This window comes from Physeter macrocephalus, chromosome 19 (genome assembly GCF_002837175.3).
Source record: "Physeter macrocephalus isolate SW-GA chromosome 19, ASM283717v5, whole genome shotgun sequence".
Taxonomy (NCBI): Eukaryota; Metazoa; Chordata; class Mammalia; order Artiodactyla; family Physeteridae; genus Physeter; species Physeter macrocephalus.
This window is the reverse complement of record NC_041232.1, coordinates 77,443,699-77,458,141: the sequence shown is the minus strand read 5'-3', so window position 1 is coordinate 77,458,141 and position 14,443 is coordinate 77,443,699. Positions and strand designations below refer to the sequence as shown.

General features: G+C 37.0%; 1 protein-coding gene across 1 annotated transcript in view; it reads right to left on the bottom strand.

Moving 5' to 3' along the window:
* CDH7 (cadherin 7) overlaps window positions 1-14,443 on the bottom strand; it is a 122,095-nt gene that overhangs the window by 17,604 nt on the left and 90,048 nt on the right. The window contains exons 8-10 of the mRNA XM_007105088.3: window positions 5,561-5,697; window positions 4,171-4,292; window positions 3,370-3,487 (exon numbers count right to left, since the gene is read on the bottom strand). Coding sequence (XP_007105150.3) covers window positions 3,370-3,487; window positions 4,171-4,292; window positions 5,561-5,697 — 377 coding nt within the window. The remainder of the gene's footprint in view (window positions 1-3,369; window positions 3,488-4,170; window positions 4,293-5,560; window positions 5,698-14,443) is intronic.

Genomic DNA, 14,443 nt, shown 5'->3' with positions numbered 1-14,443 from the left:
AAAAAAAAAAAAAAAAAAAAAAGGTTCTGAAGAACCTAGGGCCAGGACAGGAATAAAGACACAGATGTAGAGATGGACTTGAGGACACAGGGAAGGGGAAGCTGGGACAAAGTGAGAGTGGCATGTACATATATACACTACCAAACGTGAAATAGCTAGTAGGAAGCAGCTGCATAGCACAGGGAGATCAGCTCGGTGCTTTGTGACCACCTAGAGGGGTGGGATAGGGAGGGTGGGAGGGAGATGCAATAGGGAGGAGATATGGGGATATATGTATATGTATAGCTGATTCACTTTGTTAAAAAGCAGAAACTAACACATCATTGTAAAGCAATTATACTCCAATGAAGATGTTAAAAAAATAACTAAATAAATTAAAAAAATAAAACTTTATCTGGCTTAAGTCACTCTCCTTAGCTTCTTTTGACAGAGCTGTATTTCCAAATATTGGTTCATGTGAATACATTTTAATACATTTATATCATGCTATATGGTTATATCCAAAGAAACAGTTACAAAGTAAAACTGAATGGGAAAATGTTTATACATCATTTATTACATTACCTGCAACTTTGTAAAAATTTTTACATATACCTTTTTACTAATCTTAACATTTCAAACCATATGCTTATAGAGAAGATAATAAAAATTAACAGGTTAAGTATTTTTGCATCATCATCAGATAGCACAGGTGAAATTTCCAATCCATCTTCTCTTGGACAAGTTCCAAGCCCAATATAGAAAGAAGTAAAATAAGCCACTCTAGTTTTAATTAAAATGAGTATGCATAGATATTCAAAAGAGGAATTATTGTGTAATTTACAAAAATCCGTACTGGTACATAGGGTTACCAAAACACCATGTATATAAACATTTTGTCAGTGATAAAATAGGTCATTTGTGTTTAATTTATAATATATTCAATATTCTGTTTCATCTAACCTATTATGGTAATTATGAAACTTTTAACAGTGATCAGTAAGTCTGTATGATACAACTGTGATTTCTATATCAGAAATATATATATATATATATATTTTTGCGGTACACGGGCCTCTCACTGTTGTGGCCTCTCCGGTTGCGGAGCACAGGCTCAGCGGCCATGCCTCACGGGCCCAGCCGCTCCGCGGCATGTGGGATCTTCCCGGACTGGGGCACGAACCCGCGTCCCCTGCATCGGCAGGTGGACTCTCAACCACTGCGCCACCAGGGAAGCCCAGAAATAGATTTTTTAATCTAACAATTTGTTCAGTTCACTTGTCTTAATTAATTAACAATGGAATTTATGTGATTTTTAAATTTAGAGCAATTAATGAAAATATAATGGAAAAGAAGGAACACCAGGACCATAGTTTTACCCAGTGTGCTTTATCCAATGACATGAAAGAATGAACAATAATGAAAGAGCAAGCTGAAATCTGTTCTGTCTCGAACAGCAGAGAACAGCAAGCACACATGAGACTGGAATTATAAATGTAGTAGGAAGAAAAGTGTTTGGTTTTCAGATTCCAGCTGGTAGGTTTTTATGTAAACAAATCTTTTATTTTAAAATATGAATTCAAGAGTGTTCATTAAAAAACTACACATGGAGTTGAAGCATATTGTCTTGAGTATGTTTCTGTACCCTTGACACACACACCCCTAGTCTTTGCCTTCCAACCGTTCAGATGTTATACATATTTATGATTTGATACACAAAGTTTTTTCAGAGTTGTTGATTTGTAACCTAACATGCCTGACGTCAAATCTCACACACACGACACGTTGAGGAACACATGCTAAAATGCCCACTACCTGATGTATGTGATTCTTAAATTTACAACAATGTTCCCATGTTGAGGAACATAATGTTCACAAAAGAGATCATAAAATTCATCATCTTCTGTATGTGCTTCCTAAAGTGGAAGTCAACGGATGAACTGACGTTCTTTCTTCCTATGCCTTATGTTTTCCTCCAAGATTCCCACAGAGGAGGGAGCTCTAGGCTTGCCCTTGCAGAAGTCTTTCAATTGTGTGGCTGTGTCCATGTCCTGGAAATACAGCCATTTTAGTGCCTGTGCTGTCCTACAATCATGGTGGTACTGGATAACAAATGGGGGAAACGTTCAGACCCTTCGTGGGAAAATCATAAACTCCCCTCTCTGCATTTGTGCTGGATGAATGCAAATGCTGAGAACTGTCCTTTCTAACTATGACTAAGTCAGAGAGTTTGGGATTACCCACATAGAGAATGTGCTTCCTTTTACGTTACTACGGGGAAAAGACAGTATCCTCATTTAACAGAGGGCGGGATCAGAAACATGTATTATTTTCAGATTTAATTTCTGAGGCCAAAGTTGAATTTCCTGCAGTAAAATAAGTGGTGACTTCAGGCCAAAGCACTTATAATGTCCATCCTCTGAAAGCAAGTAGTTTTAGATAAGCCAGACTTAACTAACAAATTTATTTCTACATTTTGTTCATCTGAAAGCTGAGTAACACATTCAAACTGGAAGAATTACATTTCCTATATTGTTGGGGTATACTCCTTTCTCTGTTTATACAGACAGAGAGAGAGAGGGCGGCGGGGGGGAAGAAGGGTGTTCAAAATTAGACAACAGATAGCAAGTTCTCATGCTTCCTTTGAAAGTTTTTACATTTGTCTATATACTATTTGTCTATATACTGTATGTCTATAAGTATATATATATATGTTTATATAATTGAGCAAAACCAGAATCTACCTATAGGTATTTGTAAAGATGTTTCTATAATGACATTTATAAAACTGATTAAGAGTGTTTATCTTTGAAGCAGAGAAATGGGATTTGGGATGATAGGGAATTCTTTGTTCTTTTTAAATTTTATATTTCTTTGCATAAAGAGTATATTTGTTATTTGCATGGATTACTTTTATTTTTATGTTAAAAATAAAACAATAACTGATGTTGGCATTGAAATATTAAGTCAAAGTTGATTTAGGTTGAAATGTGTTAAGTCCAATTATTTTCCTAACCTCTCAGGTTATGCCTAAGTAGTATAATCCTTGTTAAAGCATTTAGCTGGTCCTCAACTGATTAGATACTCTGGATTAAGAGCTTGGTATACAAGTAAGGAAGCAAATGTCTAGAAGAAAAGACAGAGAGAGATGGATCTGGCTTCCCCCCTTCTTTAGATTTAGGGCTAAAATGATTTAAAAGTAGCAGTTTCTTCTTCATGACAGCAAATCCATAGATAAAAATTACTTAAGGGGCTCACTGCCCTTTAATTAATGTCCTCGCTGGTATGAAGAAAAAAAAATTACATAATCAGCATTCCTGAGTGAGAAAAAGTACTTGCTTAGAAAGCTTCTACCTGTTGCCTCCTCTGACCAAACAAATTATACCTTACCTTTGTTATCTTTCAATGAGAAGTTGTGGTTATTCGTTGCATCCATTGTTAAGCTGAAATGAAACTGGTGTCCATTGGATGGCTCATCTTTATCGACAGCACTGATTTTCTGGATAACCTAGGAATAGAGAATGTAAAACTTGAAAGCATGTTGGTGTGCTCAGCTGTTTTGTGAGGCAGGACAGAGCAACTTTACACGGATGATAAATACCATCTTCCTGACTGAGCTGTGTGAGGAGAGGGGGCAGGTGGCGGTGTCAGGTGTACTAATCTGAACCCAATCTAAAAAGGGCTCTGAAAATCAAATCATGTCCTTTTCAAAATTCATATCTGAATTTACTTTTGTGAACCTCAGAAATAAGCTGTACCAACTGATTATACCACGTCATTAAACATCACAGGACACTGACAATATGGATGAGTAGACCAAACCACAAGGAGATTACACTACACTTAATTCTTACGACTTCAAGGTACTCAAGCCCCGCTGTGTAATGTGGGAAGCGGCCCAATCGAGCTTAACATGCTATATATTTCTCCTTAAAAACGCCTAAGCCCTTAACCGTTTAGCACGGCTTTTACAACGTTTACCTTTTCTTCCAGAGGAATTTTCATCATCCCAATTAAACAGAATTTGAAAGTTCCTTTAATATTAGTTTATGCTACACATCAAAGCGTGAGTTTTGCTGAAACATGCTGATTATATTTTATCTTAAAGCTGGCAGGATTTCAGAGTCAACCGCCGCTGGGCAGCTTTAAAGAAATCACGAACGAGGAGCATGGTGTTCTGGAGACTCTCACCTGGCCTGGCTGGGCATTTTCACAAACGGTGGTCTCATACTCCATGGCAAATTCAGGGGCGTTGTCATTGATGTCAAGTATACTGATGGCCACAAAGCCTCTTCCTATTTGAGATGGATTCTCTAGTAAACGGGAAAACGTTTTTATCATTTACAGGCACACCTCGTTCTACTGCACTTCACTTGAATGCGCTTTGCGGATATCGTGTGTTTTACAAATTGAAGGTTTGTGACAACCCTTCATCAAGCAAGTCAATTGGTCCCATTTTTCCAATAACACTTGCTCACCTTGTGTCTCTGTCACATTTTGGTAATTCTCATAATATTTCAAACTTTATTATTATTATATGTGTTATGGTGATCTGTGATCAGTGATCTTTGATGTTCCTAATGTTCCTACTATAACTTGAAGGATCACATGACAGTTAGCATTTTCGGCAATTAAGTATTTTTTAAATAAAGTGTCAACATTGTTTTTTTAGACATAATGCTATTTATTATATACTTAACCGATTACAGTCTAGTATAAACACAACTTTCATAGGCACTGAGAAACCAAAACATCTGTGTGACTCCAATGTTCATTGTGATATTCACTTTACTGTGGTGCCTGGAACCGAACCCACAGTATCTCCATGGTCTGCTTGCGCTCAGAGTAAAGCTATTACTCCAACCCCATCTTACTTAGGAAACTCATATTTGAAAAGATTAGAATCGACCAAAAATGTTTGCCTCTCTAAAGCACAATCTAATAAGGAAATGACTAAGACTTGAATAAAATCTAGAACCACAACACCGTAGACTTTAAAGGGAGCAACGGAAACTCTGATCCAAATGTTATACACACACACACACAGTGACAAATAAGCCAGGAATTTCAATATTCTTTGATGCTAGCGCCGATTTTTGTATGAATATGTGTATATATTAGGTACCTATTACATATGTATATAACATGCACACAATATAATTATGCATTGTTCTCTCAATGTTTTTCTTATCAAGGACCAAAATTAGTTCAATATGAAAATGTAGAAATCTGGGTGTCTTGGTTAGAGATCAATTTACTATTTTTTTTGTAAACTACTGGACCAACCCCATGTCAGCATAAATGCAGCACATAAAGTATGACCACAAAACAAGCAGAAGCCCTCTGAGGGTAACTCGGGCCCATTATTTTATGGTAACCTCTTTTCACTAACTTTGTAAGTATTAGCAAATAAAGTTAGAGAATATAAATATTTCACAGCTTGAAATTAGAAAATTTCAAAATTTTGCTGAATTCAAACAAACACCTAGTAAAATTCAAGTCGAAATTGTAAACTCATGTCAACCCATTCTCCACTCTCAATGTCCTCCATCCTAATTTAAGGTTAAACCTTACAACTTACGGCTCTCCATTGCAAGGACTGTGATGTTATGAACAGCATTTGTCTCTCGATCCAGAGATTTGGCGGTTGTAATAACTCCACTGTTGGCATCAATATTGAAGTATCTCTCCAAGTCTGTGTTTCTGTCAATTGAATACCTAATTGAATATTAAACAAAAAAAACCCAAACACTTCAATATTTGATTATAATTTGCTGAATTTACTTCATTAATTGCACAGCCAATCACCAAATTCTGTTGACTCCACAATCTGTCATCCTAACATATGTCTAGTTTAAAACTTCACCAATGTTCCAGTTGATTCATAACCTGCTTGTCGGTTATCTCTGCTTTTCTGTCCAACAGTACAAAATAAAGACAATAGTACAATTATCTTCACAGTGGATTTGAATATGCCATTATAAACTCCAAACTGTGGCTCCTAAAAAACATTCACATCAGATTTAGTAGCCCTGGTCACGATTAGAGGTCCCTCTAAAATGAAACGTATGTAGACATCTGACCCATTCACATATACTTAGAAACATCTTTTGTCTTAATAACACCAGGTTGGTCTTAACCTTTCTGTTTTTATATTGCTCACTCGGGGGCCTTGACCAGGGTTCCACAGACATGTTTCAAAGCAGAACGCCTCAGTGTGAAGAAAAGGGAACCCTCCTACACTGTTGGTGGGAATGTAAATTGGTACAACCACTATGGAGAACAGTATTAAGTCTCCCAAAAAAACTAAATATAGAACTATCGTATGGTCCAACAATTCCACTCCTGGGCATATATCCAAAGAAAACCATAATTCGAAAAGATACATGCACCCCAATGTGCATAGCAGCACTATTTACAATAGCCAAGACATGGAAGCAGCCTCAATGTCCATCAACACAGGAATGGATAAAGAAGATGTGGTACATATATACAATGAAATATTACTCAGCCATTAAAAAGAATGAAATAATGCCATTTGTAGCAACATGGATTGACCTAGAGATTATCATACTAAGTGAAGTAAGTCAGACAGAAAAAGACGTATATCATATGATATCACTAAATATCTAAAATATTTAGTGATATCGTATGTGGGATCTACAAAAGTGATACGAATGAACTTGTTTACAAAACAGAAGCAGACTCACAGACTTGAAAACAAACTTATGGTTACCAAAGGGGAAAGGTGGGGGGAGAGATAAATTAGTAGTTTGGGATTAACATATACGATATAATCAACAAGGTCCTACTGTATAGTACAGGGAACTCTACTCAATATTCTGTAATAACCTATATAGGAAAAGAATCTGAAAAAGAATGGATATATGTATATGTATAACTGAATCACTTTGATGTACACCTGAAACTAACACAACATTGTAAATCAACTATAATACAATATAAAATAATTTTTTTTTAAAAAAGTAGAACGCCTCAAATTACATAAATATTTTGGTGTATAAAGGCTTTTCTCAAAATATCTCTATCTAAATATTAGTAAATAACTACCACTCTACTTATATTCTTGTTCAATTATGCTATTTTTTGATTCATATACAAAATTCACCCTTCCCTCATTAATGACTATCTTCAAATGCCCTTGTCTTTCTAGGTGGGTGAAATAAGGACTCTCATTTAAAAACAAATAATTACACAAATGAACAAATGAACAAACACACACCCAATTTCAGAAAGTATTCTGTTTCCACAGTAGTTAAACTACTATTATTAAATAGAATCATCTACTAGTCTGCTATATAACAGGATGCAAGAAACTTAAAAAGGAAAGAGAAGGCATAGGAAAATGTTACAAAAAAACTGACCACAGATCAACAAGTATTATTGTCTTTGTGCAGCAACAGGTATTTGAGAATATTACAAAGTTATTTTTGATGGCTGCTGTTTTCTTGATGGCATAGGAGACAAGGTTGTCAGCTAAGACAGAGAGGAGAAGGTGGTTTGAGGAGGAGAGAGAATTCCTTTTTTTTAGAAGAGACAAAAATGCATATACTAGGGAGAATATAATGGAATAGCTGAGCATCGTGGATTGCCCCTTTGAGATTTATGTCCACTGACTTAATGTAAAACCAGTCATCCCATTTGTCTGTCTTGCTTTGTTCTCGTCTATGTATTTGAAGATGCATGAAAAGGAGAGGGTTGGGTTTAACCAGTCATGGACAATGAGAGGAGAGGAGGGTTAGGAGGATAAGGGTACCAACATGTGAGTGATGATAATGAAGGTCCACGGTCTCTAAGTTTGTAAGAGAGAACTGAGAAAATAAGGGAAGGCAGATAGATTGACATCGAGAAGATTCTGGTAGCACCAATCGGTGGTGGGACTTTACCAGGATGCAGAATTGCTGGAGTGGGAAGTAGCAGACAGAGAATGAGATGCTTGAAGTCGATTTTCAACAGTAGTGTATCTATGAGAGTTAGCAAGCCAAGGGTATGTTCATAATAATCTATGACAAAACTGAGGCAGAGAAACAGATCACTAAAGTCAAGACGACCAAGAAAGTGAGAAGCCAAAAGTGACGGTGGGGAGAAATAAAATAATCTGCATACTAAAATCCTCAACAAATCAATGTGATTACTATATATTTGATGGTTGATAGCAACATGAAAGATTTTAAGTATGGTGATGCATTCTACAAGAGTTGAGAGTTTGAAAGGGAAAAGAAAATTAAATAGTTTGAAAATGGCAAAGGCAGTAGAAAATATACTCACCCTCACCTCCAGGATCTATGCTACATGAGATATGAGAGGAAAAAATAAATCTTGAGTTTCCCCATACCCTCTACTTACCATCCTTTCATTGTAGCTAAGTGTCTTTATTCAAATCAAAACCAAACCATTCTACTTGAGCTATCCATCCTATCTGCTGTCCTCAAGAATGTTTTTCCTGGGATTTGGATCCTTTTCCATCTATATAGCTTTATTTGAATCAAAAACATGCGTGTTTTCTATTTTAAAAAACAAATTTCTTCCATTTGTGTCAAGTTCATCGTTGGCCTCCATATTGTCAAATCCGCCGTTCACTTTTCTTTTCTTACTTTCTATCTCATTTAAATTTACCACAATTGACCACTGACAACTCCTCAAAACACATTCTCCTTCTGCCTTTATTAATACCACACATTCCCTGTTGTTCTCCTACCTCATTCTCTGCTCCTTTCAGTCACCTCGGCTGGTTTACCCTCCCCTTTGTGATCTTTGACTACTCGCACGCCCCCAAAACCTTTCCCACGGATTCCCTTCTTTTCTTGGAAAAACACTTTTTCTTGCAACTTACAGAGTCCTATAGCTTAACTCACTTCTATATTTTTGATGACACCTACATTTATATAAAATCTCCTTGGCCAACCAAACTTACATACTGAATTACTTACTTAGTAGAACCACATAAATACACAACATGCACTGAAATGTAACATGCCCAGACCGATGTTGTCTCCTACCAACCCCCAAACCTCCTCCTCCCTCACGCCTTTCCAACTGAGCAAATGACACTACCAGTCACTTGGTTACTGGAACTAAAAACCTAGATTTGTTTTTCTTTCTTGTCCCTGAATCCAAGTTGTCAATAGTACTTGACGGTAGATATCATTCCAAGCTACCGCCTACTTTAGCCTAGACTTTGCATCATTTTACTCCTTATCAACATACTTCAATTCTTATTGTCTACAATCTACTTCCCACACAACAGCCATGCAAACAAGAAATGAGTTTATTTAATGTTAAAAATAGACTTTAATTTTCAATTACATAGACGACCTAGATTTTCTCCTCTGAAATGTTGCTGTAGTCAAAACATTATATGCCAGTATTTCATAGTATTAACGTATTCTCTCTCTATGTATGCAACGATTATACATATATAATTATTTAATTATATGTGTAAGTATATATTTTACATATATATATAACCCAATGGTAATAGAATAATTAATATTAATGTTTGACATGAAGATTATAACTCAATACCCATGCACTCATGCATCAATCGAGCCAATACTAAAAGCCTGAATTGTTCATTTTTTTCAAACTACTATGGTAATGTTTGTATATTCAGGAAAAAACAGACTTTTAGATTCTTACAAAGCAAAAAGGCCTTGAACTTGGCATATATCTGTCTTAATGAGTTCATGTTATCCCCCACTGAGCTAAAGTCAGTAACTAAAACATTTGCCTCTATTATCAATAGTCTCAAAACTCCCGGCATTCGAATAAAGGATATTAAACTTGAGAATTCATTTAATATGTTAAATATCTCCAACTTCTGTTCACCTCATAGAAAAACCCCTATATCTTTTGGGGATGTAGTTATCACCTATGCGTCTATAAATTGAGAAGAATGGACACCAAAGTTTCTATCATCCAAATATTATTTCTAAACCATAAACTCTGTAGCTTCCACTTATAACTTGAGTGTATCTTTATTTTTTATTTCTTTTAAATTTTTTTCTTCCAGTTTTATTGGGATATAATCGACACACAGCACTGTATAAGTTTAAGGTTACAGCATGACGATTTGACTTACATACAACATGAAATGCTTACAATTCAGTATATTTTTAAACAGTTATAACTCTTACTTAGCTTTCACTAAGTAGCCTCATATATATGTATTTGGTATTTCATGAATTATTCTGATATTCTTATGTCTCCCTTTCACTCATTCATACATTCAGCAATTAATCTGGAGGACCTGCATGCGCTGCTCTATCTCAGGAAATACAGTAAATAAACAAAATATTTTGAAAGGTAGCAATCTATAATAAGTATTTAGGAGAAAACCAACAAAGTGCTATTCTCAATGAAGGAAACTGGGACAGGTGTGGGAAGAGACTGAGGAATTATCTTGAGAAGAGGTGGAAACCTGGGCAAGGACCAGGAGTAGACAAACCATGGAAAATAGTCACAGTGGTTATTATATTTCTTAATGACAAGGACTTGAGATACCCCCGGTATTAAAGGGGTTCCCTATTTTCTACCAGCCCCTCTGGACATGCAAAACGCGAGAATTTATGTGTGAGACATTAGCTAACGATAAAGTTACCTGAAGGGGGGAAAAAAAAATCCTTAACCAAGAGAAATAAAGAAAATACGGGTACTTTTTAGAGTGAGCGGGGGAAATTGTCTCTGAATTAGAATCTGGGAGGGCTGAGTGAGCCAAGAGAGAGAAAGGGTTCTGAAGAAGTTGGGAGAAGCACACTCTTTGCAGCTCCGACTCTACTGGCTTAAGGACAGAGAAATACAGTTGCCTGAATCAATTAGAGGCTGAACAGGAAAGAAAAGGACTGGTGTTTCTCTAATCATGACCCAAAGTTATCCTTAAAGCAACTTCTGCTGCATTTAGTGGTGTGCACACTCACAACGATCCCTCTAGTTTCTATAAATTACAACCTAAAATACTCGACCTCTTTCACTGTATGTTGGAGTGACCAATGAAAGAGATCGCTTCCATATTTTTGCAGCACTAACAGTTAAAGCTTCTGCCCTCTCCATTTATTATGCAGACACCTCCAAATCTCAATAACCAGCCTCAATCCTTTTTCTGAGATTTCCTAAACTACTCCAGATACCGGCAACATCTTCAACTAAAGCTCAGAATATCCAAAAGCAGATTCATCAACCTGTCCCTCCCTCTAAATATACTGAGACTGTAAAACATATACATTTTTTCCTAATCCTCAAACAGCTATGTAAGGTCATGTGTGACAGAGACTTTTACTTGCGCGCCTAATATCCACTTGCCCTTAGTTCTTATTAATAGATCCCTGCTTTTGTTGGAGGCAACAAATGTGTCCAGCTGCAAAACTACACTTGCTAGCCTCCCTGTAGATGCAGTGTCCTTATAGCTAAGGTTTAACAAATGAGATGCAAAAGAAAGTTGGGTTGAGCATCCTTGAGAAACTCCCTCAAGGATAGGAGAGAGTTGCTAATTCAGCTGGCCTTTGATTTTTGCCCCTTCCCCTCTGTCTCATGTGGGACATGAACACAATGGACAGCAACCCAAAAGTCATCTTGTAAATATGGGGTGATGAGTGCCTGACATAAGAAGCCAAGCCCTTGATGACATTATCCTGCCAAACTGTCAGTCTTTCACTGCCTGGCTCCAGACTTCTCATTGGTAAGTCATTAGCGTTAAGCTTTGTTTCAACCAGCCAAGCACAATTTCTAACGAAGGCAAGCAGGTACCATTATTGCTGTATTTCAGTATTGGACTTAAAGTCTCACAGCTGGTTGTTGATGGAACCAGGATTCAGAACCGTGTCTGTCTGAACCATCTTTCCAGTATATATCACATCACACATAGATGAGCTTTTAGTCTCTACCACCCTACAACTCTAGAATTCAGCCTCTTTTCATCTTTTTTTCCACTGCTCTATCTAAAACTCTAAGACAGTTACACTGATGTAGTAATTGATTAAATGACAATATGGCGTGTATCTCCACTGAGGTGCCTTTCCTCATGTTGGCCCTTCTGTACTCCTATTTTTCCTCCTTCCAATTACTGTAGTCCTACTATTCCTTAAAGATAATCCTCTGCCTTGGTAAGGCACCAAGCCCTCCCAATTACTTCAGAAATCGAGCCTTTTTAAGAAAGCCTGCAGTATATAGGGCCCATGGACTTCACTACAAGCTCCCTGTGCTGCACCACCACAAGCCACAGACTGGGCAACATTTATAGCCACAGTCCTGCAGCAAACCTACCATACTAATTTGGGCTTTTCATTCGCCATTTGTACTCTTCTGTTTCTTTATCTGCAAAATGAGAAAATTTTACAAAATGATTTCTCATTTCCAGATTAAGCATTGGATTTTTTTTTTTATAAGTTTTCACCTAAGATCTCTCCTCCAGCTAGATAACAAGTGGGTTGGGACCACATCTTATACATCTGAATATCCTCAGTGCTCTGTGCATCTGAAACAAAATCAATCCCCCAATAAATGCCTGTAGTTACCAGTGCTGCTGTTCGATAAGCTGTGAAGATCGACTAAAATGGCCCTCTCCGTATTCACAAGTAGTATTCGTATCACCCAGCTATGGATATGCATGTTGATATTCACAAATAGCATATGAAGGTGAGTGGGCTACATTAATACAAATGCTACTCCCTACATGGAAAAGATAATGTAATAAACACCGACAAATCTGATCAATAGAAATAACTGAATCATTTGAGTTGAAACCTTAATCGCTTAAATTTATGCACGTGTGCGTGTGCGTGTGCGTTGCTACGAGCAGTGTATAGGTTTTGATATTGAACTTGCTAAAATCCTAGAACCACATTTTCTAACTAGAGTCATGTTTATTTATAACAGTGGAATGTTAACGCTTGCCTTATAGGGCTTTAATGAGAAAAAAATTACTTCAGAATAAGCTGCTGAGTTCAGTACTTAGTGGTGCCACTGTCTGCAGCCTCACCCCCTTCTCCTGATAATGGCAACTCAATTTTCCCTTGTGGATTTCAGCCTTCCCAATCTCATGCAATCTTGATGGGACTCACCATGAAAATGCCCAGAACTTCCTGGGTAAGAGATGGACACGTGTCCTAAGACAGGACAAAAAAAACTTTCCAAGAAATGTGGACCTTAAACAGAGCCATGAGGAAAAAAAAGTTGCCAGTGGTACATCCACTGCCGCGTTCAGAAGAGACTGTCAGCTCACTCTTGCTACTCGTATTTATAGAGAAGCCTTCCTCCTCTCTTTTCTGAAGACTGGCTGTTCAACCTTCCCTTTAATTCTGTGAGATATTCACATAATTTAGATTAAAATAATATGTACAAATACATGCATGTGTACAAGCCACTTAAAGTACAAACTGAATTATTCAAAAACCCCACATGTGCTCAGACTAGTCACACCACATAATGTAATATCCGATACTATTTTACCACCTTTTTTCTGAGGACATACCATATACCAGGAATGCCAAAAGAGCCTGCAGGTAAATATTATTATCATCCTCGTATCCTTGAACATAAATACAACTCTAGCTCTGTATTTGGATTGTTAGAAATGCTGAAAATGATCTCCATTACTTCTTAATCACCCTTCTTCAAATCTGATCTTATTTGTAATATGTTTCAATTCATTGGCTGTTTTAAGCACAGGGACTTTGAGCTTGCTGTGCTGCCTACGGAAATAAATGTGCTGATTTCCTAATACAGCACTAGACTCTTGGGATATAACTACATCAAACATAAACAGACCTTACGTAATTTTTCGGCTTGTCCAAATCCTGCCATGCCTCAAAGTCCAGCTTAGGCTTACACTCCTTCAAATGAAGTCTCATGTCCAATGACCCTGGAGTGATTAGTATTTATCTCACAATTTTCCCTCTGACAGAGCTGGCACTTTTTCCCCTTCTATTGTTTAACTATTATGGAATCTTATTTCCTCAGCCAGATTGTAAGTTCCTTGAGGTGAGGGGAAATGTTTCATTCATCTTTGTTCTTCCTGTATTTTCCCAGGGTCGTGCACAAAGCAGGTTCTTAATCAATGTTTGCTGATTCACTGATCAGACTATGGATGCTGACATGAAGAAATAATAGTCCTCTGAACACGAGGCGGTTCTTACAGTTTTTACCATCTTACTGATGAGAAACACAGAAGCAAAGCTGTTACTATTCACAAAAATGATCAGAATCAGCAGAACACAGTCTGTCCTTCCAAATTCAATAGATAGAGCCTGATATTTGGTAGTTGGGGCCAAAATTTACATGAAATGCTAGGCAACTACATAATAAATAAAAAGCCAGAAACATGCTGGCCCTCAATTACCCACTTTCGCTTTCAAAAAAATCTCTTTTTTTTTCTACGTAATCTCAAGTATTACCTAATTTCCAGCTTTGGCTTCTAGTTTTTTTTTTTGGCGGTACGCGGGCCTCTCAC